We start from the raw sequence: 22,267 nt of genomic DNA, 5'->3' as shown, positions 1-22,267 counted from the left end.
TTATGGACCTAACAGGTCCAAACTCAACAAAAAACACTGTTGCTGTATGTAGGTTTTATTTTTTATCTTATATTTTGGAAATGTACATCCAGTTTCAGTTTTTTTTTATTTTTGGGGGGGGCAAGAGAGTGGGGCCCTAGACTATAGCTTGGTTACCTTATACATAAATCGGCACTGGTCAGTTGGGCAGGTTCAGGAGGATGCTATAGGTAGGTGCCGCTTCTCTCATTGGCTGCTAGATGGCGCTGTTCTGCCAGTGATACTAGAAGGGTGGCTGTGTGCCTCTCTTTGGAGTACACGGGCATCCTGAAGATTCTTAGAAGCATAGAATTGGCAGGGGCTCCGAGGGTCATCTAGTCCTACCTCCTGCAATGCAGGAATAGAATCATCTCAATTAAAGCATCCCTGACAAATGGCTATCCAACCTCCAAAGGCTTATCTAGGGGAGTGTGGCGGGTGCGGCCACACTGGGCGCTGAGCTTTGGGAGCATCGCAGTGGGTGCCACAACTGTAACATCCAATGGAACACGAGAAGCAGGGGGCGCCAGATTTTGGCATCACATAACAGGCGCCACTGAAATTTGAAGCACAAAGTTCCATCACTGCAACCTCTGCTTGGAAACCTCCAAGGAAAAAGACCACCTCCCACAGGAGTCCTTTCCACTGTCAAACAGCTCTTACTGTCATAAAGCTTTTCCTGTTTAGTTGGGATCTCCTTTTTCGTAACTTGAGTCCATAGGTTCAAGTCTTGGCCTCTGGAACAGGAGAAAACAAGTTTGCTCCATCCTTCGTGCGACAGCCCTTGAGATATTTATAATAATAATAATAATTTATTATTTATACCCCGCCCATCTGGCTGGGCTTCCCCAGCCACTCTGGGCGGCTTCCAAAAAAATATTAAAATACTATAATACATCAAACATTAAAAACTTCCCTAAACAGGGCTGCCTTTAGATGTCTTCTGAAAGTCTGGTAGTTGTTATTCTCCTTGACATCTGGTGGGAGGGCGTTCCACAGGGAAGGCGGCACTACCGAGAAGGCCCTCTGCCTGGTTCCCTGTAACTTAGCTTCTCGCAGTGAAGGAACCGCCAGAAGGCCCTAGGTGCTGGACCTCAGTGTCCGGGTAGAACGATGGGGGTGGAGACGCTCCTTCAGATATACTGGACCAAGGCCGTTTAGGGCTTTAAAGGTCAGCACCAACACTTTGAATTGTGCTCAGAAACATACTGGGAGCCAATGTAGGTCTTTCAAGACCGGTGTTATGTGGTCTCTGCGGCTGCTCCCAGTCACCAGTCTAGCTGCCGCGTTCTGGATTAGTTGTAGTTTCCGGGTCACCTTCAAAGGTATTTGAAACGATTAGCATATCTCCCTTCAGTCTCCTCTTTTCCAGGCTAAACATACCCCACTCCCTCAACTGTTCCTTATCAGGCTTGGTTTCCAGACCCCTGATCATCTTGTTTGCCCTCCTCTGCACACGTTCCAGCTTGTCAATATCCTTCTTAAACTGTGGTGTCCAGAATTGGATACAATATTCCAGGTGTGGTCTCACCAAGGCAGAATAATGTGGTACTATGACTTCCCTTAATTGGGACGCCATACTTCTGTTGATGCAGCCTAGAATAGCATTAGCTTTTTTTGTTGTTGCTGCATCACACTGCTGTCTCATGTTAAGCTTGTAGTCTACCAAGACCCCTAGATCCTTTTCACATGTACTACTGGCAAGCCAGGTGTCCCCAATCTTATATGTGTGCAGCTGGTTATTCCTGCCTAAGTGTAGAGCCTTATATTTGTCCCTGTTGAAATTCATTTTGTTAATTTTAGCCCAGTTTTCCAATCTGTTAAGGTCATATTGAATCCTGATTCTGTCTTCTGTGGCATTAGCTACCCCTCCCAATTTGGTGCCATCTGCAAATTTTATCAGCATCCCCTCAGTTCCTTCATCCCAGTCATTTATAAAGATATTGAGCAACAACTGTCCCAGGACAGGGCAATGTTTAGGGGGTTTTGTGGGTGGGTGGGGGGAGGTTACTGCTGTTTTATTAATTCTTTGTTTATTTATTTGAGATCTTATTATAATTTATGTGGAAATTGTTTAATATGGTTGTGTACTTTTTGATGTTTTATTTATTGTTTATGAATGCTTTTGTTGTTTTTATATTCGTGATTTTCTTCATGTTGTAAGCTGCCTTGAGCATGGTTTTTTAATCATGGAAAGGTGACATACAAAGAAAAAGATGCATGTATGTATGTCTGAAGAGGGAGGGGGTGTAGACATCCACCCCTAGCAGCCGCTTCTACTGCTTTGAGAGCTCAGAAAGCGAGATACCCAGAGGATACTATCTTCCCTCTGGGAGAAATTGAGAGGGAGATTAGAGAGTATAGGGATGAATACACATCATACATTTAAAGCTCATGACTTCCCCCAAGCAATCCTGGAACTGTTAAGGGGTAAGCTATGGTCCCCAGGATTCTTTGAGGAAGCAGTTTGGTAAACACATGGCATGCAAACAGCCTAAGAATGGAGGGAGGGGAACCTTCATGGTGCAGTGAGGGTCTGCAGGATGGAAGCTGCCAGGAGAGCAGAAGGCAGAAGAGCTTTGGGGCCTGCATTTTTGTGCAGAAATTCTGCTTCCATTTATGGCCAAGTTTCCAGCTACTTATTGTTGCACACATTGAGGGTTGAGGGGATTATTCTGTGAACCAAATGACAGTCCTGAAGACAATTTGATCTTATTTTTAAGAACCACCACATTGCTATGGGGAGCGTCTTGTGACCTAACAAAACTTTCTTATTTGTACACTGAGCCACCCCAGTCCCTCCCAGGTTTTGCTCTTTTTGGCTTATATGTATATATAGTAAATGTAATTGGAGATGTTTGCAAGCCTGTGATGTATTTTAAAGCTTCAGCGGACTGGATAAATATAGCTGTACAGTACATCTATGCACACGTAGCTGTGACCTGAGTTGATGGGCATCGTTGAAGCTTGATGTGTAGGAGACCCAGGGCCAGGGCCATGTGGGTGTGGGGAGCAGGAAAGGAAACCCTGTAGGCAGTGGTTGAAGTGGACAGAAACAGGGTTCTAGAAAATATGATGGAGCCCTGGATAAACATTTCATCCACATTCATTGCTGAGTTTAGATATTATCGAAGTTCAATAAAAGCATGTTCCAAACCTCTTACATCACTGCTTGTAGAAAGAGATTGAGGGATTTAGCCGAAGTGAGATGGCAGGAATATGGGGATGCAAGGAGTCAGCCTAAGCAATGGGTGAGGAGATTGCAAGGCTGGCGTAGAAGTGGTCTGTTGTTAGCCCAGAAATGGAAACAAGAAGAAATTCCGATGAAAGAAGAATGGCAGACGAAATTAATGGACTATGCAGAATTGGACAAAATGGCAGGAAGGATTCGAAACCTGCAGGACCAGAGATTTACAGAAGATTGGAAGAAGTATATGAATTATTTGAAGAGCAACTGTAATCAACAAATTACGCTAGTAGGATTACAAGAAGTTTTGTAAGGAGAATATATGTGTTACAAAGTAGAAAAAGATAGAGATATTAGTTATGAGTTTGAAATGTAATAGGGAAGATAAGAAATGCATACTGAGAAATTAGATTTGAAAATTTTCAGACAGGATTGATGGAAGTCAAAAATTTGAATAAGATGTAAAAGTATGTTTAATCACTGTTGAAAATGATATGTTAAAAAAACTAATAAAAAATTATATACAAAAAAAAAAAAAAGAAGTGGCCTGGGATAATAAGCGCTTATGGAGTGCTGCTATTTTCAGGTGGGATTCACTCTCATCCCGGCAAATTCAGGTTTCACAATTATAGTTGACTGGGAGGTCTTCCCCCAAAGACAAGACTTTTTGCATCGGAAAGTGTGGCGTAACAACTGCTTTGATGCAACATTATCTAAGCTCACTGAAAACAAATCTGGATGAATGCTCAACAAACAGAGTGTCCAGAAGTACCTGCAAGTAGAGCATGAAAAAAGAGTGAGGAAGTGGGAGAATTGAAATTGACAGCCCATTGGAACTGCTGGCAAGTTGCTGGGGGCTACAGTGAGGATCAATGTGAAGGGACTGTGACTTGGATTGTTCCCATCCCCTGCTTCTCTCTCTGTGTGTGTTTTAAGTATTTATGTGTCCTGCACACATGTGAAGTCGTGGCTGAAAGAGGAAGTTCTCCTGTCCTTGGCTGGAGGCCCTTTGGGGGGGGTGGGGGGGGAGTCTGCACTGGGAGAGGATTTTGTACAGGAAGAGAACTGCCAAGGAGTGGGGGGTGGGAGAGCTGCGTATCCGTTTCTGCAGTGAAGGAAGTGCCCAGCTCACAAAATACATACATACCGTGCAAAGTCTGGAAGGAAGACTTGGCTTAGCTGCTAAGCCTTAGGAAGTCAGGAGACTCTGGAGAGGAAAAATACATCCAGCGAGAAGCTGGAGAACTTGATAAAAAGAGGATGGCTGGCTGGCTGGAACTGAGATGCTTGTTCTTGCCATGTGCCCCAGGTACACTTGGGACACCTCCTCACTTCACACAGCAAACACAAGTTCTACATGCACACCAGTGTTTCCCCAGCAAACGTGTAAAGTGCGAATAATTTGCTAGTTGCTCTTTCTGTGTTTACTGCAGGAAACACTGGTGTACACACAGCAAAGGTGTGTTAAGCTTCCTTTTCTGATCTTCTAAGGAAAGGGTAGGGACGCGGGTGGTGCTGTGGGTTAAACCACAGAGCCTAGGACTTGCCAGTCAGAAGGTTGGCGGTTCGAATCCCCGCCACGGGGTGAGCTCCCGTTGCTCAGTCCCTGCACCTGCCAACCAAGCAGTTTGAAAGCACGTCAAAGTGCAAGTAGATAAATAGGTACCGCTCCGGCGGGAAGGTAAACAGTGTTTCCGTGCGCTGCTCTGGTTCACCAGAAGTGGCTTAGTCATGCTGGCCACATGACCCGGAAGCTGTACGCTGGCTCCCTCGACCAATAAAGCGAGATGAGCGCCGCAACCCCAGAGTCGGTCACAACTGGACCTCATGGTCAGGGGTCCCTTTACCTTTTTAAGGAAAGGGTGAGGAACCTATGGCCCTCCAGATGTCCTTTCTGAGCATTGGCCGTGATAGGTGGGAGTTGGCTGATTGGAGCTGGAGTTTTAAAACATATTGGAAGTACACCACTGAATGAACACCTCCATACTGAGTCTGTGTATACACATGTACACAGCAACTTGTTTGTAGCACAGAATTGTGGTTTTCTGCAATCTGGAATAGTTCGTGTTCAACCTCAAAATGCTGCTTGCTTCCATTCTAGATGTATTCTAGATCCTGCCACTCACAAAGGTGGGTGTGGTTACTTGATATGCATTTGAAAACCTTTGCCTTGATTAGGTTCTCTAGGTTATTAGGTTATTTCCTCCCTAGCTGAATGAAGAAGGAAATGGTGGTTGCGATCCTGGCATGCACCTACCCATAATGTCATTGGGCAGGTGTGGATATCTCCCTCCCATTGCCAGGACTGCCTACACCTGTTTTCATTTGTTTTCAGACAGACACACTGCAGGGTAATGAAGAATCAATCTGCAATGAGCTTTCATTTTCAGAATGAAACCAGTTTTTCAAGGAGTGCTTTTCAGGGGCAAAAAAAATAATAATGCAATATTTCTACATTGTGTGTAGACAACATAGGAAAAACAAGTACTCAGTCTCCATTGATTCTAGAATAAAATCTCATGTGTATGTTGCATCTGTTGAGAGAATCTGTGTATACCTAGAACCTACTCCTACATTACTTGCATGTTATTTTTAGAATTGCCATTTAACCAGGCGGGGGGTGGAGGACTGGCCGGTCCTGCTGTTATGCCTTTTAACATCATCTGGATGCACAGAAAACAGCAGATTCACACTATGCAGATAACTACTATCACTTACTAATGTCTGCGCACACACCACACTGCTGTTAAAGACGAGTTGAAAAGTTGCTGACCCTGCATTTATTCTGCCTGAATGTGTTACAAACAGCTGTGGCAGAGCCAGAGGAGGACCCATAAACACAGACAAGCTTTGCTGCAAAGTACATTAGCAAACATTTGTTTTAAACGTTTTTAACAGCAAGGAGAGATTTGGTAGTCATGGAAGACTTCAACTATCCTGATGTCTGTTGGAACTCAAACTCCATGGACAATGTAAGATCCAACATATTTCTCAATTGCCTCATTAACAGTTTCCCAGAAGGTAGAAGCAGCAGCAAGGGGGTCATCTCTCTTGGACCTGGTCCTCACCTGCAGGGAGGAACTGATAAATGAAATGGAAGTACTGGGGACCTTGGGAGGAAGTGATCATGTCCTGGGTTTCATGATACAAAAGCAAGGGAAAGCTGAGTGTAGTCGGACACACACTCTGGACTTTAAGAAGACTGATTCCAAAAAGCTTAAGGAACTATAGGGTGTGATGCCATGGTCATAAATAAAGAGAAAGGAGTCCAAGATGGATGGGAGTGTCTTAAAGGTGAAATATTGACAGCACAAAGGCAGACAATTCCAATGAGAAATAAAAGTGGAAGGCATCTAAAGAAACTGGTGTGGCTGCATATGGAGAGAGGCATGTATAAGAAATGGAAGAAATTGGAAACCATGAAGGAAGAGTATAAAGGAGTAGCCAACTGTTGCAGGAAGAAGGTCAAGTGGGCCAAAGCTCAGAATGAACTCAGGCTAGCAAGAGAGGTTAAAAATAATAAAGGTTTCTTTGGCTATGTTTGAAGCTAGAAGAAGAACAAGCAAGTAGTACATCCTTTGTATGAAGAAGACAGATAATCAATTTACAGTACAGGTTGGAAGTGTAAAGAAGAGGCGGGAACCTTTTTTCACATGTGGACATGTAAAAAGGTAAAAGTATATTGGAAAATGATTTATAATGAGTTGGGCAAAAAATGTTTAAAATTACTTTCTCAAAAAAACAGAGTCCTTTTTATTGATAATAACCCAGGTGTCAGAAAAGATTGTACATGTATGCAACAACTGTAGCCTGTGTTTTGATAGCCCCAAAATGGAAAGTGAGTGAGGTCCCAACTAAAGAGGATTGGCAACTTAAGTTGACAGAATCTGCAGAACTTGCAGATTTAACACATAGAATAAGAGAGCAAGAAGAACATACATTTAAAAAAGAGTGGGAAACATTTATTGAATATATGGAAAATAACTACAGACAGCTGAAAACATTGGCAGCATTAAGATAAATTCAGCCATGTAAATAATATTTGATTGATGTAAAAGTGGAAAACTGATATGAATGGTTACAGTAAGATATGCAGGAATGTATGATATGTAAAATGAACCATGGAAGGAGAAGAAAGGAAGTCACTGGATATTTTAAAGTTTGTAAAAAAAAAAATTTTAACGTAAAATCGAAAACTTAATAAAAATTATTGTAAAAAAGAGAGGAGGAGGAGACGGATAATTGCTATTGGGAGACAGAGAGGAGGAACTGCTCAACATCTACTTTGCCTCTGTCTTCACCCAAAAGGAAAGCAGTGCCCAGCTTGGTGATAACAGAATCCAAGTCTCTGCTTGGAAACTATCTGACCAAAGGATTCTGTCTGAAGACGCTGGCCAAGCTAGCTCTTTGTCAAAAGATTCCCATTCTGTCATAGAGTTCCCAGGTGCAATTATATCCATGAAAGGTTTATGTGAAACACGTTGAGTTTTAAATGGCAATGCAGGCACCAGTGCGGTATCTGGAATCAGGATCTGAGAGAATGAATTCAAGGGCCGGAAGCATCTTGTCAAATTGTCACAGTGGCGAACGTACGGGCAAGCCCGTCCCAAAATAGTCCCATAAGGAAAAGCAAAACAACCCGTGCTACTGTCAAATGCCAGCAAGACCTACCCACAATGCAGCTCATGCCCTTCTCTCCCACGCACTCCACCCCGCTCACAATCTTGTGAGGAAAAGGCCCGACTTCCTGCTATAGAAATGGCCTGAGCCCAGCTGCCCTCGGTTTCTCAGTGGGTGTGTACCAGGGAGCTGCTGCAGCTTGCACCTGACAGCCTGAGCCCTGAGGAATGAGTAGGAGGAAAGGAGGAAGAAGAGTCTCCAGACTGGGTGGGGTACCCACAGTGCTTCAAGCAGCCTGCCAGCCAGATTTGGAAAAGTGCCCTTTCCCTGTGATACGGCGACCCAACATTTAGCCACCACCCATCTTGAATGGCACAGGCGGGGGATCTGAATTCAAGCCAGGAATAGGGATTGTCATTGGAGGTGAGAGCTGATTATATTACTATCACCAGCAGGGGCATGGGCATAACCAAGGGGGGTGGGGCAGGGAGGTGCAGCTGTGGGTTAAACTACAGAGCCTAGGGCTTGCCGATCAGAAGGTCGGCAGTTCAAATCCCCGCAACGGGGTGAGCTCCCATTGCTCGGTCCCTGCTCCTGCCAACCTAGCAGTTTGAAAGCACGTCAAAGTGCAAGTAGATAAATAGGTACCACTCTGGCGGCGGTTCAAATCCCCGCAACAGGGTGAGCTCCCATTGCTCGGTCCCTGCTCCTGCCAACCTAGCAGTTTGAAAGCATGTCAAAGTGCAAGTAGATAAATAGGTACCACTCCGGCGGGAAGGTAAACGGCGTTTTCGTGTGCTGCTCTAGTTGGCCACATGACTCGGAAGCTGTATGCTGGCTCCCTTGGCCAATAAAGCAAGATGAGCACCGCAACACCAGAGTCAGTCACGACTGGACCTGATGGTTAGGGGTCCCTTTTTAACTGAGGTTCATCCCCCCCCAACAAAAATCCTGGCTACAGTCAGATCAGATCAGATGCTGCTCAGATCAGATGCTGCTGTTGCTACAGCCCCAGCAGACAATTACCTCTGGGACCTCAGGTATGATGAAGCTCACTGACATCAGATAGTCTTTAAGTAGAAACACGTGTGGTGAAAATTCCCTTGGTTAAACTGCTGAAGATGAGGTCAGTCAAGAGAGGGACTGCATGTGAACAACCCTCACTCATGGCCTCCGTCTTAATCCTCAGGATTTGCTTCACAGAGCCAGTGGCCGATGTGTCTCCAATTTAGCAAAACACTAAGTACACAAAAATTTGTTTGCTGAATTTGTATCTCACCTCTCCAGTAAATGTTACTCAAGGCTCACATACCCTCCAACATTTGTCCGATGAAAACAGGGACACCCTATTCAACAACAACAACAATTTTATTATTTATACCCCACCCATCTGAGTGGGGTAATAATAATAAAATATTAAACATGTAAAAACTCCCTTATACAGAGCTGCTTTAATATGTCTTCTAACAGTTGTATAGTTACTTATCTCCTTGGCTCAGGCGGTCGCATAGCTCCAAACCCTCCAAAGAAAATAGGGACATCCTACCTCACTCTCCAACATTTCCCCGATGAAAATAGGGACATCCTAAGGAAAAGAGGGACATTCCAGGATCAAATCAGAAACCAGAGCGGCTTCTGGAAATCTGGGACTGCCCCTGGAAAATAGGGCTCCATTTTTGACTGGGGTCCTACACTGTGGCAAATTATTAGTATAATAATTCACTTTTTCACGACAGTGAAATGCTTTCTGTTGGACCAGCTTCTGTTGGTGGAAGAGCATATGTTCACGATTTCTCAGTGACTGAGCAAATTAATATGATTTCCATTAGAAATAATCCCCCTTTCCCCAAAGACAGGGTGCGAGAAAAAGTACATTTGCAGATAACAAATACATAGTTTTCCAGAATTCTCAGGTGAATGCCTTCTTCTGTTATGAGGATTACTTAATTATTTTAAAGCTAGCTTATGATGTGTACATAAAGATAGTTTTAATGCTGTTATAAATATTTGCATAATACCGGCAATGCAAAACTCTGGTGCATTATCCATTGTTTGAGGTAGCATCTGATAATTGAATTGAGGTCAAGCTTTAGCACTGCTCAAATAACTACTTGGGCAGGTAGGGTCTGGGAAGTTCCTAGCCTGAATGGTCAAGATAGAGGAAATGACATACGGATGAATGAGTAAGACTGCACACATTATCCCTTTAAAGCACATTCAAAGCGCACCCCCCCAAAAAAAAAGAATCTAGAAAATGTAGTTTTTCTCTTGCAGAGCTACAGTGCCCAGCACCCTTAACAAACTACAGTGCCTGGACTTGTTTGAGGTGGAAAATGTGCTTTAATGGTATAGTTTGTATGCATCATAGATAGCTCCAACTGGATAGGTAGGATAATCTAGGTGCAGAGGAAGGGAAGACACTGGAATCCAAGGGAATTAATCACAGGAATTCTGATGCAGAAGAAGGAAATGATTTTACCGGTGAGCTCAGCTCCAAATCAGAACTAGAGGAATCTACCGAACTTGTCTAATGACTCTGGCATATGATGATAACAATACAGCAGCTGACTACAGCAGCTCCTGGAATCTGGTTAGTTATTTAATGCATGCAAACATAGAGTACCCTCAGTATTCATGATGCTTTACAGAGTTGATAAATAACATAGTTCTCTGCTCCAAGGAGTTTACAATCAGAAACAGACAACGGGGAAGATAAGAGGATGGCAGAAAGAGACAAGAGTCACAAAAGGTGAATGTGAGCAAAGGCAGTTCTATGGACATACAGGTCATTATTGTTCCATCATGCATAGGGGGAAACGGGCGGCATCATGTTAAAGAGCATGAGATATTTGGGCAGATGAAGATGGTGGAGTTGGAAAAGCAAAGGTCAGGAGTCGATAGAGAACAAGACTAATATAAAGTGTGGGACAAAACCAAGGACGCAAAGAGGGCTTTTGTTCTGGAAACAGAAGGGGACAGAAAGCCAAGTGGAAGGATTTTAGGAGCATTGCACAAGTGAGCTCCTTTTTCAGTGGGATATGCTTTGCTTGGCATGGTCAAGTTAGCCTGGCCTCAGCTTATCCTGGCAAAGGAGCTGTATATATGTTCTCTATCCTATCACCCTTGTGGGTACCACGCAAAGAGAACTGAGCAATGGCATCTGTACTTCTGCTACCAACACATTCCTATCACTTTCCCTGCTTTGGACCAGCAATTTGCTCCAGCTCCCAGCACTAAGGGCCATATTTCACCCATAATCCATCCACTAAAAATACATATAGTTTTATGTTGTTGAAGAAGACAACGAGAAGGCAAGAAGAGTCCTGCTGGATCTGACCAAAGGCCCACCTAACCCAACATCCTCTTACCCACAGTGGCCATCCAGGTGCCTTTGAGAAGCCCACAAGCAGGACGGGAGTGCATTTGCCCTCTTCAGCTTGTGATCCTCAGCAACTGGTATTCAGCGACCTTCTGTCTCTGATACTGGAGGTAATATATAACCATCAAAGCCTGTAGCGACTGTTAGCCTTATTCCTCCATGAACTTGTCTAAACTCCTAAGTTGGGAGTTACCATACCTCTTGTGGTAGCAAATCCCACTGTTTAACTATGTGCTGGATGAAGAAGTACAGTGGTACCTCGGGTTACATACGCTTCAGGTTACAGACACTTCAGGTTACAGACTCCGCTAACCCAGAAATATTACCTCGGGTTAAGAACTTTGCTTCAAGATGAGAACAGAAATCATGCTCCGGCGGCGCGGCAGCAGCAGGAGGCCCCATTAGCTAAAGTGGTGCTTCAGGTTAAGAACAGTTTCAGCTTAAGAACAGACCTCCAGAACAAATTAAGTACTTAACCCCAGGTACCACTGTATTTTCTTGTGTCTGTCCTGAATACCCTAGCATTGAGTCTCTTTGAATGAATTACCGGTAAGTCTTTTGAGGGGAGGAGAAAAACTTTTATCTATCTGCTTTCTCCAGACTATGCATCATTACATACCTCTATCATATCCGCTCTTACTCACTTTCCGCCTAAATAGCCCCAAATTTTGTAACCTTTCCTCATAGTGGAATGATCCCAGCCTCAAAATCATTCTGTTTGTCTTCTGCCTGCTTCCCGGCACCAAAGTATTCTTTCTGAGATGTGGCAACCGGAACCGCTCACAGTATTCTGCAGTTATTTGTTTGCAAAGAAAGTCGACAACCTTGAGTCAATGCAAGCATTATCTCATAGTTTCCAGGGCATTTTCCCATCACTTATCACAAAAAAGTCTGATCTTTTGAAGAATTGGTTTGTTGCGCAAGAGCCTCAGCTTAGTCTTAATTGTGCAACCTGAGTTTTTCAGCATGTGATTGAATCTCACTCAAGAATAGCAACAGGCCGGAAGTACCCAAAGACTCCTTTCCTCCAGTTCAGGCATAGATTCCTTCCATGCATCTTTCACAGTGAAGACAGAGAAGGAGCTGCCGACAGCAAGGCACAGGCCTAATAGTGTGCATATCTATTTGGGACAGGAATGCTTAACTAAAAGCATTTAGAACCCCAAAATCTGCAATTTTTGTCACTGTGAAAATGATTATTTAGACCTCTCTCCCTTTTTTTGCATTTCATATAAATCTGGCTTGCCAAACTTCTAAGATGAGGATTTCAAAAAAATTAGTCTAGAGTTCCATGCCAGTTTAGCTTTGGAATAGGTGGAATTTTATTGTTCCAAGCATGTACAGAATGCAATTCCGTCACATAACTGCATCCAGACCTTCCCCTTATCTGGTTGTCTTCTTGAGCAATTAGAGCACTCCCATCCCCCTTAGAAATTAACAGCCAAACTAGACTGTTATGGGTGGTACAACAGGAAGAAAACTGATATTCTCTGCCACAAAAGCATGCCCCAGAATTAGGCACACTAAATACAGTGGTACCTCGGGTTACATATGCTTCAGGTTACATACGCTTCAGGTTATACACTCCGCTAACCCAGAAATAGTGTTTCAGGTTGAGAACAGTTTCAGGTTAAAAACGGACCTGCGGAACGAATTAAGTACTTAACCTGAGGTACCACTGTACAGAGGCTAATTTAGGGAAGTGCGACTAGTTCAGTCACACTAAGCACTGAGCTTAGGGGGTGCTGCAGGGGGCGCTGTAACTCTGATGGAGACGGGAAGGTGAGAGGTGGGGGGAGGCACCAAATTTGGGTGTTGCACAGGGCACCGCTGAAATTTGAGACCTTAAGATGCTCCACTGTTAAATATCTAAGAGCAAGTAGTACATATTATGAGTAATTTCCAATAGATGGTGAAGGTGGACATCTCTTTTTCTGGCAGGCTCCTACGCCTTTAAAAGCAGCAAGGCCGGCAGAAGTTGAGAACGTAAGAGGTCTGCAGGATCAGCCCAAATGTCTATCCAATCTAGCACTCTCTTCTCCTAGTGCCAACCTAGTGCCATACTCTGGCTTCTCCTCAGATCGTATAAATCTTTCGCCTTTTACTAGGGCCATGCAATGTGGGAAAGCATCACCTGTTGGATCTCTGCCTGCTGCTCCACTGTTAAATAGCACAGGCACCCTGCCCAGGAAAAAAAGACGACAACCCTATATGGAGAGTACGCGCTCGATGACAACAAAGAACTTAGGGCTGTGCAGTAGTGGAATCGTTTCTTTTGTGACTTGGCTTGGCCATCATAGCGCTGCGGCAGCTGCATGCAATCTCCCTGCCGGAGGTGGGCTGCAGCAGCGTAGCAAGCAAAATAACAGCGGCAGTTGCTCCGTGCCCAAAAGGGGCCCGACCCCCGAACAGCCCGTTTGCTGCGCCGGCCCCCCGTCTCTCCACCCGCAGCACCTTTTGGCTCCTAATATGGGGCTCTAATTAAATTACAGAAGACCCAGGGAAGTTCGGGTTACAGGCACCCACCTCGCCCGCTCATTGGCTGTCGGCGGAGCAGAGACGGTGCCTCGGGCGCTCATTGGTCCGCTCGCGAGACGGGGGCGGGGCTCGGCCCGAACCAAACGGGCCGCTCTGCCCGCTCAGGACTGAGCTGGGGAGAAAGTCGGAGTCTCGCCCAGACAGCGAGAAACTTTCCTCGCTGGCGCGCGGGTCTCTCGCTGGAGTCCCTGGGACACAACAGCCCCCTTCCGCTGGCAGGCATCTGAGCGCCCCGGCTCTGGCATGCACAGCGCCCGCCTCGACGCCTTCGTGAGCCACCTCCGCGCAGAAGTGGTAAGTGCAGGGAGGTGCCTGAAGCAAGGGGAGATCGAGGTGGGCGGGGGGGGGGAGAGAAGCCAGGGGACGCGCCGTCTGGGGGCTCCGGGTCCCGAGAGAAAGCAGCCTGGACGAGGAGCGGTGCCTTTGATCGCGCCTACCTTGCGCCTGCCGTTCCCCCGGGGAGAAAGCCTTCTGCGCGAAAAGCGCCGGCGCAGCAAGACGGGGCTTGCGGCTTCGGCGCCTGTGTGCAGTGTGCGGGTTGCGTCCCGCCCTGGCTGGCTGAGGGAGCTGTCAGCGCCGCGTTGCCTCTTTCTTCGGCCAGACGTTGCTGTTCCGTCCTCCGCTCTGGCTAATGAGGTGGCGGGTCACCCTATCCTGGCGCCGATGCCACTGCAAGGCTGTCCCTGGAGGTGACCTCCTTGGCCTCAGAGACCTGATCTCGCTGCGGAGGAGTCGGCATCCCGGCGGCGCTGCCGCTAAGACTACCATCCCGGGCGCGTCTACATGGGAGTAAGTCCCGTGGAACTCGTCGTGCGCTCTTCCTACTAGGGGACGCTGCATGTTGGAAGTCCATCCCGTGCAGAGTGACTTGGGTGCCAACCCTGGGGAAATCGGTGGGGTATGTTTCAGAGTGACCATCACGCTGCACAACGGACGCCTAGAAATCCGTGCCCACTAATCCCAGAAGGGGAGAGTCTGGTAATTTTAATAGTGAATGAAATGGATTCTGCGCGCGTTTGTGCGGTGCTTCTTACGTTCTTGCCAATCAGAATAGATTGAGGAACCCGGGTGATCCCTGGTTCAGTTGGAACAGATCTCGCAGGGTGAAGATGAGCCTTGCGTGCTGAAGAGGGAGGCGGGAGGCAGCGTCAGACAAGAAGGATCCCTGCCCTGGCCTTTCTTTTTGGGGGGAAACATGAAACAGGAGGAAGATATGGAATCAGCTCTGAAAATAGAATTTTGCAAATCTCCCATGAATGGAGATACCTGCTTATGGACAAAGGAAAGGCTTGCTTTCGAAGTTTCTCATTTGAACAGCCCAGCTCACTTTCACACTGTTACTTGTGGTGGACAGAGGGAATAGGACTCTCCCTGTTGGGCATCCTGCGGTCTTCTAGAAACAAGGCCATCCACGGGGCTTACCCTCTAGTGCTCGGTCTGGGTACTGCAAATTGTAAACAGTCCCTGGAGAAGATTCTGCCACTCTAGAGAACTTGGATGGTTTATGGATGTGTCTTGTGTGTCTGGAAGGAGAGGGCTTAGGCTTTCTATATGCACCCTTATTTCTGTGTAAGAAATGGCTGCATGAAGTCTACATGTGAAGTCTCGTGCTTATGCCAGATTAGAATAGTTTCTGAGATTTCCCTGATATTCTGATGATGCGAGTCTACTAGAGTCAGCTCCAGAACTGGAGGGGCCTTTGAGTAAATCTCCTCTCATGGATCTCTTCATGCATTGGTGAGTTTATCCTGGAAGCACTGAGCATCTGCCGGCTGCCATTTTAAATTGCTCGCAGTGGTCCCAATGCAGAGGTTTCAGGGCATTGTGGGAAGTTAAAATGATGGCCTAAGACCCTCAGGGGGCCTAGCTCAGGAATCAGCACTGGTGGGCCTTGCTGGAGTCCTGGCAGCTGGCTAATGGTACCATGTCCCAACTGGGCCAGTATTCTGCCCTGGCTGCCTCTATTGTTCCACACCCTCTTTGTTCTCATCCCAGTAGGAAATGCTGAGCTTGACCACTGAAGAGCGATGTTAGGTGGGTTTTCTTCCCCAAAATCAGGGTGTTCCTAGACTGTGGCATCTCCTTCACAATCCTGAAAGAAACACAGCCAAGACAGATAGAGTTCTGTATCATATTTGAATAGGAATCATGGTTTTCCAAGATGATACACACCTGAGTATGCCAAAACACACAGGATCCATGTGGACCATCCAAATTGTTCTGCATAACAATATGAGAGAGGGGCAGTTCTCATACAGGAAGTGATGTAATGATGGAAGGAGTTTTGAGCTGTTCAGCTATTGAATTCTCCTCTGAGTCAGAGCCAGAAGGCCAGCAGATGTCAGCTCTCTTCAGACTTTCTCTGATAGAGTTCAGTAAACACATGGGGGGGGGACATGGCAGGCTTTCTCCCTCCCCATTGTCCTGTCAATCGATTGGTCTCCACAAGTTGGAGGGTGATCATCTGACAAGGGGAACTTCCTGTCGCCATCCCCATACATTTTAGAACCCTGGAAGATCAGTGTGGGGAACCCATAGTATGTGCGAGGGTGAAGCTGGTGTGTGTCCCCTCCCCAGTGTATTTACTGAACTCTGAATGAGGCTGTTGTGAAAGATGAAAGTCTCTAGAAAGCTTAATGCAGTCTCTGTTTCATATTTATATCAGGGAGGGGCACTTTGACAGACACTATGAATGCCGTCCTTATAAGGGGCATGGCAGCTCCCTTGCAAAAGCCATACTGTGAGGCTTTCAGCAGCATTATTTTGTTTTGAAAATCAGGCCACTATAGATATGTGTGATAGCTGCTGCAGTGCCCCCCCCCCAATGTTTCTTTTTGGTTGAAGCTTGTAGGCCGTGGACATTATCCCAGCATGCATCACTGAAAGGCATTCTCTGTATTTTGTGATGAAGGGAGGTTGTATGTGTAATGGAAATTTGTTTTGCTGTATTGTATTGGCAGTTGGAATTCTTATGTGCACTGCCCTGGATTCCATGTTTGGATGAAGGTATGGTTTAGGAATTTCCTAAATAAATAAAAGCTTTTTTCCCTGTAGTGTAGCATTGGCTGTTTTGCTTCTGGGCCCAACCCTGGTTTTGACGGTTAAAGGCGCCGCCTATAACGGTTTGAAGTTTTATGGTTAAAGTTTAACCTTTCGAGATGTACACATCCTGAGACCCATAGGGTTGATGTTGCTGGACTACAACTCCCATCACCCCTGAGAATTGGCCATGCTGGCTGGGGCTGATGGAGGTTGCAGTCTTAACAACATCTGGAATGCCACACGGTTCTCTATACCCCTTTCCTTCCTTCAGGACTGCTGCATGCCATTTAAGAGTGGGACAACAAGCTCTGGGCTTGTAGCTAATAACTGCAACAGCTAAGAGCAGGACCTTCATGATTGCTCATAATCTTTGGAACCCACTGCCAAAAGATGTTATGTAGTCTTTGTATTTTGTGGAAATTCAGGGGAAGGTGTCAAGCCTGCCTTTTAAGATTAATGCAGCTGATAGCAAACTGACAGAACTACAGTGGTGCCTTGGTTCTCGAATTTAATCCATTCTGGGAGTCCGTTTGACTCCTGAAACCGTTCGAAAACTGAACGATTTGTTCGGCAACTAAGCCATTCAAGAACCAAGGTACCACTGTTATAATAATAAAATAACGTCAACAAAAACCAAGCATCAAGTCTTAAATCATTCAAGCTTCTGCTGAAAAACAGAACAAGAGTGCCTTATACGTATTGAAAATAGATAAATAAACGTGAGGGCTGAAATGGCTAATGCTGAACTTGGAAATCCGACACCTTTCGGCTGCCGGAGGGAAGCAACGTTTTGCAGGAATCTTGTTTTTTAAACTTGACTTCAAGGCATTTGCAAACAGCTGATTGCTCAGAGATGGTCTAGCGGCAACAGACCTAGTGGAGCCGACCTGCATGGAGCCATTAGTCTTCCATTTGGATGTGCTAAGCTTGTGGATCAATTTCTTGAGTTCTCCTCTGGCATCTGGAGGCCTTGCCTGGGAAATTGTCTGTGCTGACTGGCAGTACATAAGAGGCTCCAGGGCTTTGCAGTCATGAATGCTCAAGAGGCCACCTGGCTCTTTCTTCCCCTTACTCCTTCCCAAACTTGTCCAGCCAGGCGATGTGACATTAACATAGGAAGCTGCCTTATACCAAATTACGTAACTGGTCCATCCAGCAGCTTCAGCAGTATATTTCCCAGCCCTACCAGGAAATGCTGGGGATTGAAACTGAAAAATCAGATGCTCTGCCACTGAATTATGGCCCTTCCCCATAGCTGGCCATGGATGTCGGTCTTGGGAAGGCATCAAGCACCCATGTGCTGTCCTGTTTTTTCCTTCACCCCCAATTAATCATCCTGACTGGTCCAGAAGAGGTAGAAGTTAAGTGGTTGCTAGGCAACTGGAATGCATGCTTCCACAATTGCTTCCTGGCCAGAGATGCAATGGCGGTGGTTCAGGTAAAAGGAGGAGGCATGGCAGGAAGAGAGAGGAGACACCAAGCACAGGGTGGGTCAAAGAGTTGGTCCTCTCAAGAATTGCAACTTATGGGCCTGATCCACAGGTTAGAGGGAAAACATACTGCTTGGGAAGGGACATAGCTTGTTGGTAGAGCATCCGCTTTGCATGCAGAAGGTAGGACTGGAAATGTCTCTTATCCAAAACCTTGATGTTGCCAGTCAGTGAAGACAATACTGAGCTATGTATACCTGACTTGGTATAAATGACTTGATATGAATCTGACTTAGTATAAATCTGGCTTGTTGGCAGTGTGATCTTTTAGCCAGATCCCAGGACAGGGTTTCAAATCTTGGGGGAGCATACTGAGTCATAGCCTATGTGCATGTGTGATACTGACTCAGAAGAATTCCATCTCTTTGCAGCTGCTCCTGAGCGCTGAAACAACCGTTGTTTCCTAACCTGTGTGGTGTTCAGATAGGGGGTTGTCCTCTCATAAAATCCCATCAACGGCTGACTAACCGTCGCTGTGTAAATAGAGTTTATCTGATGCGGTGCCTAAGAAAGGAGTTTGTGTTTTTCCTTGACAGGAAGTGTTATGCATAGGAGTTGGGGGAGGAAAGAGATGATCTATGGGCACTTCCCCCCCTTCTTTTTTTATGGCTCACATGGTTAGCCTTGCAATTGCGACTGGGGCCTAACCCAAAGCAGACGTCTTGATGGGTTCCAGGTTTTCAGCCCAGCCACTGGGGGACTATTGTGAGCTGTGTCACCATCGGACCCACTAAATCAGTTGTCCACTACTTTGCCTGGAGGGGCCATGGGGACTCCTTACGGCACTGCTGTTTGCTGAACCATGGAGACTTTAGAAAATGACAGGAAGTGGGCCTGGAGGAACAGAGCGGAAGAAGAAATAAGATACCAGGACTCTGGTGGCCTTAGCATTTGAACATTTACCTCTGCACATTTCAACTGTTAGGGATAACCAGGGTTCATTTGTGGGCTTGTGAGAAATCTGCCTTTATATGCATCTCTTTCTGCAGTGATTTCTCTCCAACACACACAGGGACCCTGTAGTAACTTCTGACCATCTCTTTCATGCTGACCCACATTTCCCTTAGCCCCTGGGAGGGGTCTGGCACTATTTAATATGTTTGCCTGTTGGAGACTGAGCATATGCACCCCTTGCTTTCCTATGGATTTTCTTTTACAAGTGAACACAGGAAACTGCCTTATACTGAATGAGATCACTGGTCCATCTAGCTCAGTATTGTCTACACTAACTGGCAGTGACTCTCCAGGGAGTCACTGGAGATGCCAGGGATTGGACCTGGGATATTCTGCTAGCAAAGTAGATGCTCCACTATGGAGCTATGGTCCTTCCTGAAAAGATGGTTTGCATCATTCTGGCTTGCTTGGATGTCCTGCCCTCCTTCTGTGCGACAGAAAACAATAACGAGAGACCCCCCAGGTGGTTCTGGGTGAAAGGGGTGCAGGATTGTAACACTTGTTATAGCTCCCAACTGAACTTCACACCCTTGTTTAAACTGCTGCAAATTAATACCTGCCCCCATTCCAGGCCCAGCTGATTACTCCTCACATTTCTGTGGCCTCCTCTCCCGGCTTTTCCCTCCTCTTGCATGGCTCGGGGGACGGGGACTGCTTGTGCAATACCTGGAGACTTCAACACACCCTCTGTGTGTCATCTTCTGCTGGCTAGGGCGGCTCACTCGCTGCAACAAGCTGCTGCTTGCACAGCCGGGGATGGGCTTGGAACGTGCAGGAGCTGCCGAAAAGCTCTGCCTCGGGGCTGGGGGCCTGCCGAGACGAGACGGGGCAAGGGCTTGCGCGTGCGGCTCCAGCTCCCAATTCCACACCTAGGCTAAGTCAGATCTGTGCCCCTCACACATCAAGGTAAAAACTGCAAGGAGGCTCGTGGCATTCGGCAGGCCTTGGAAACGCTGGCACATGCTGGGCTTGAGAGAGAGAGAAGCTTGGGCTCCTGGGCTGGGTAAGCTGAGTGCAACAGAGGGCTGCTTGTGGGACACAAGTGCGCAGTGCTAATAATGTTACCGGGGAGCCAGAGAATAGATGTGTGGAGGCAGAGGACAGTCATTGGCATTAATTCAAGCAAATGATCTGATTTTTGCCTGAGGAGGCCTGGGTCATGCGGGGTCAGGAACTCATTTTTCAGCAGTCAGTGATCCTCCAGTTTTCTGCCTTTTGAATTATTTGGACTCATGATCCACACAGGGCTTTCTCTCTGGGTAGGATTAAATCTACTTGGGCTAATAGTACAACCCTATACAAGTATACTCTGAAGTAGGCTGCAGTGGGCATGTAGCAGTCTGCTTGAAGTATGTTTGAAGGCTCCAATCTGAATGCAATTTTGTGTTGTGCCATTTCCCCACAATGTTATGGGCAATGGATCGTCTATTATGTTGTGCTGGTGACAGTGGTAGGAAGATGACCATGTGTGTGTCTTCTCCCCTCACAGCTGTGCATGAAGGAGTCGAGCGAGGTGCTGCAGGGCCAGATGCAGTGCATGATGCGGACCCTCCACGACCTGAAGAGGGTGCACGACCGAGACATCCGACTGGACCCCCAGGAGATGAGGCCACTCTCCGCCATGCCTTCCCCAAAGCAGTGTACCAGCCCACGGGTATCTGCCATTTCGGAAGCAGACTCTGCCTGTTGCCTGGAGACGGCCGTAGAGGAAGAGGTTGCCTTCTCTCCTCCGAGCAGCGAGCGGAGCTTAGAGTTTGACTCGGGCTATTCTGAAGTGTCTGGGAGCAGCTGGCGGGATGAGGAAGGGCCCCCACCCCTGCGAGCCAGCAAGCTTTCCTCGGGGGGCTTTCTGCGCCGCCGGGCACCCGCCAGGAGGCCTAGGCCCAAATCTGCTTCAGATGCCTGCTTGGAGCGGTGGCGGGATGTCGAGCCCACAGACGCCGGGGACTGGACCGTGTCCCTTTTGTCACAGAGCCGCAACCGGCAGCCATTAGTGCTGGGGGACAATTGCTTTGCTGACCTGGTTGAGAACTGGATGGACTTGCCTGAGGAGAGTGGGGAACGGGGGCGGCTGCAGCGCTGGCTGGCTAAACCCCACGGCTTCCTGCTCAACCTCTCTGGCAATGTACGCCGCAGGCTGGCTGGCATCTCACGCACGGAGCGGGCCAAACAGGACCCCGACGGCACCAAGCGTTTCTCTTGCCCCGCAGGTCTGGGAGGGCAACCTCCATTACCCTACTTCCACCAGTCCTACGCCAACATCAGTGAGCTTTCCACAGACTGTAGCAGCTTTGCTGCCCTCATGAACTGCCGGAGCCGGCAGCCAATCATTTGCAATGATGTGATTGGCTACATCTAGCCTTGCCTCTCTTTTTTTAATGCTCGTTTTCTTAATGGAACAGATTTATATTTTTTACAGTTGTCTGTAAATAAATGTCTTTTTTCTACATTAAATCTGTCTGGTGTGTGTGCATGTAAATGGCATTGCTTGATCCAAACTACATTTTAGCTGTTCTCAGAGTCAACCCCAAGTAAGTCAACACATCCAGTCTTGTCTGTAGCGGAAGCATCATTTAAAATGACAATGTAATAACGTGAGTAAATATAAGAAGGCAAGGAACAATGAACTTTCAGCCCAAAGTATTTCCCCAGAAATTGAGAATAACGGTATGTCATGTTTTGATTCCTTGACATGGGTTGGCCTATCTTAAACTACAGACCTCAAATCAGTCTGGCAAATATCAGTATAGTACCTTTCGATTATTGGAGAACATGAAGTTTGAAATACAGGATAGTCTGTCAGTGCAATTGCAACTCTTGAGGGATTTGATGTAGAGAATTATTGCTGTGTGTGGTCCTCAAATGTAAAGATTATTTCCTTTGCAGGCTTGGCTAAAACAGAGTTTCTTCTTCTTTTAGTTTCTCATTGTGTCAACTTGAAACTGGAAGGAGCAGAAGCTACACTCCTAAGATAGTTAATTCAGGTTGATAAAATGGTGCAGAACATTTCGTGCTAGATTTCAGTACAATTGTTGAAAA

The 22,267-nt window shown here is 46.6% G+C and overlaps 1 protein-coding gene across 4 annotated transcripts; it reads left to right on the top strand.

The window, feature by feature from the left end:
* Positions 1 to 13,807: 13,807 nt before the first annotated feature.
* Positions 13,808 to 21,682, top strand: INKA1 (inka box actin regulator 1). 4 transcript variants are annotated; one of them, XM_083603644.1, is made up of 2 exons: positions 13,808 to 14,036; positions 20,718 to 21,682. In XM_083603644.1, exons 1-2 carry the CDS (start codon positions 13,986 to 13,988, stop codon positions 21,585 to 21,587), a joined length of 921 nt encoding a protein of 306 aa, XP_083459770.1. In that variant the 5' UTR covers positions 13,808 to 13,985; the 3' UTR covers positions 21,588 to 21,682. The 4 variants fall into 4 exon arrangements, with proteins under 4 accessions (XP_083459770.1, XP_083459771.1, XP_083459773.1 ...); XM_083603645.1 differs by lacking the exon at positions 13,808 to 14,036 and adding an exon at positions 14,178 to 14,531; XM_083603647.1 differs by lacking the exon at positions 13,808 to 14,036 and adding an exon at positions 19,523 to 20,134.
* The last annotated feature ends 585 nt before the right edge of the window (positions 21,683 to 22,267 follow it).

This window comes from Podarcis filfolensis, assembly GCF_964270895.1.
Source record: "Podarcis filfolensis genome assembly, chromosome: 2".
Classification (NCBI taxonomy): domain Eukaryota; kingdom Metazoa; phylum Chordata; class Lepidosauria; order Squamata; family Lacertidae; genus Podarcis; species Podarcis filfolensis.
The sequence above is the reverse complement of the archived record's forward strand: the minus strand, read 5'-3'. Positions and strand labels throughout refer to the sequence as shown.

What these genes read in the sequence shown, in the direction of transcription:
- INKA1 (XM_083603644.1), top strand. Translation starts at nt 13,986, where the DNA reads ATGCACAGCGCCCGCCTCGACGCCTTCGTGAGCCACCTCCGCGCAGAA. An exon ending in GCCACCTCCGCGCAGAAGTG is followed by an intron (nt 14,037 to 20,717) that starts GTAAGTGCAGGG and finishes CTCCCCTCACAG; the next exon opens with CTGTGCATGAAGGAGTCGAG.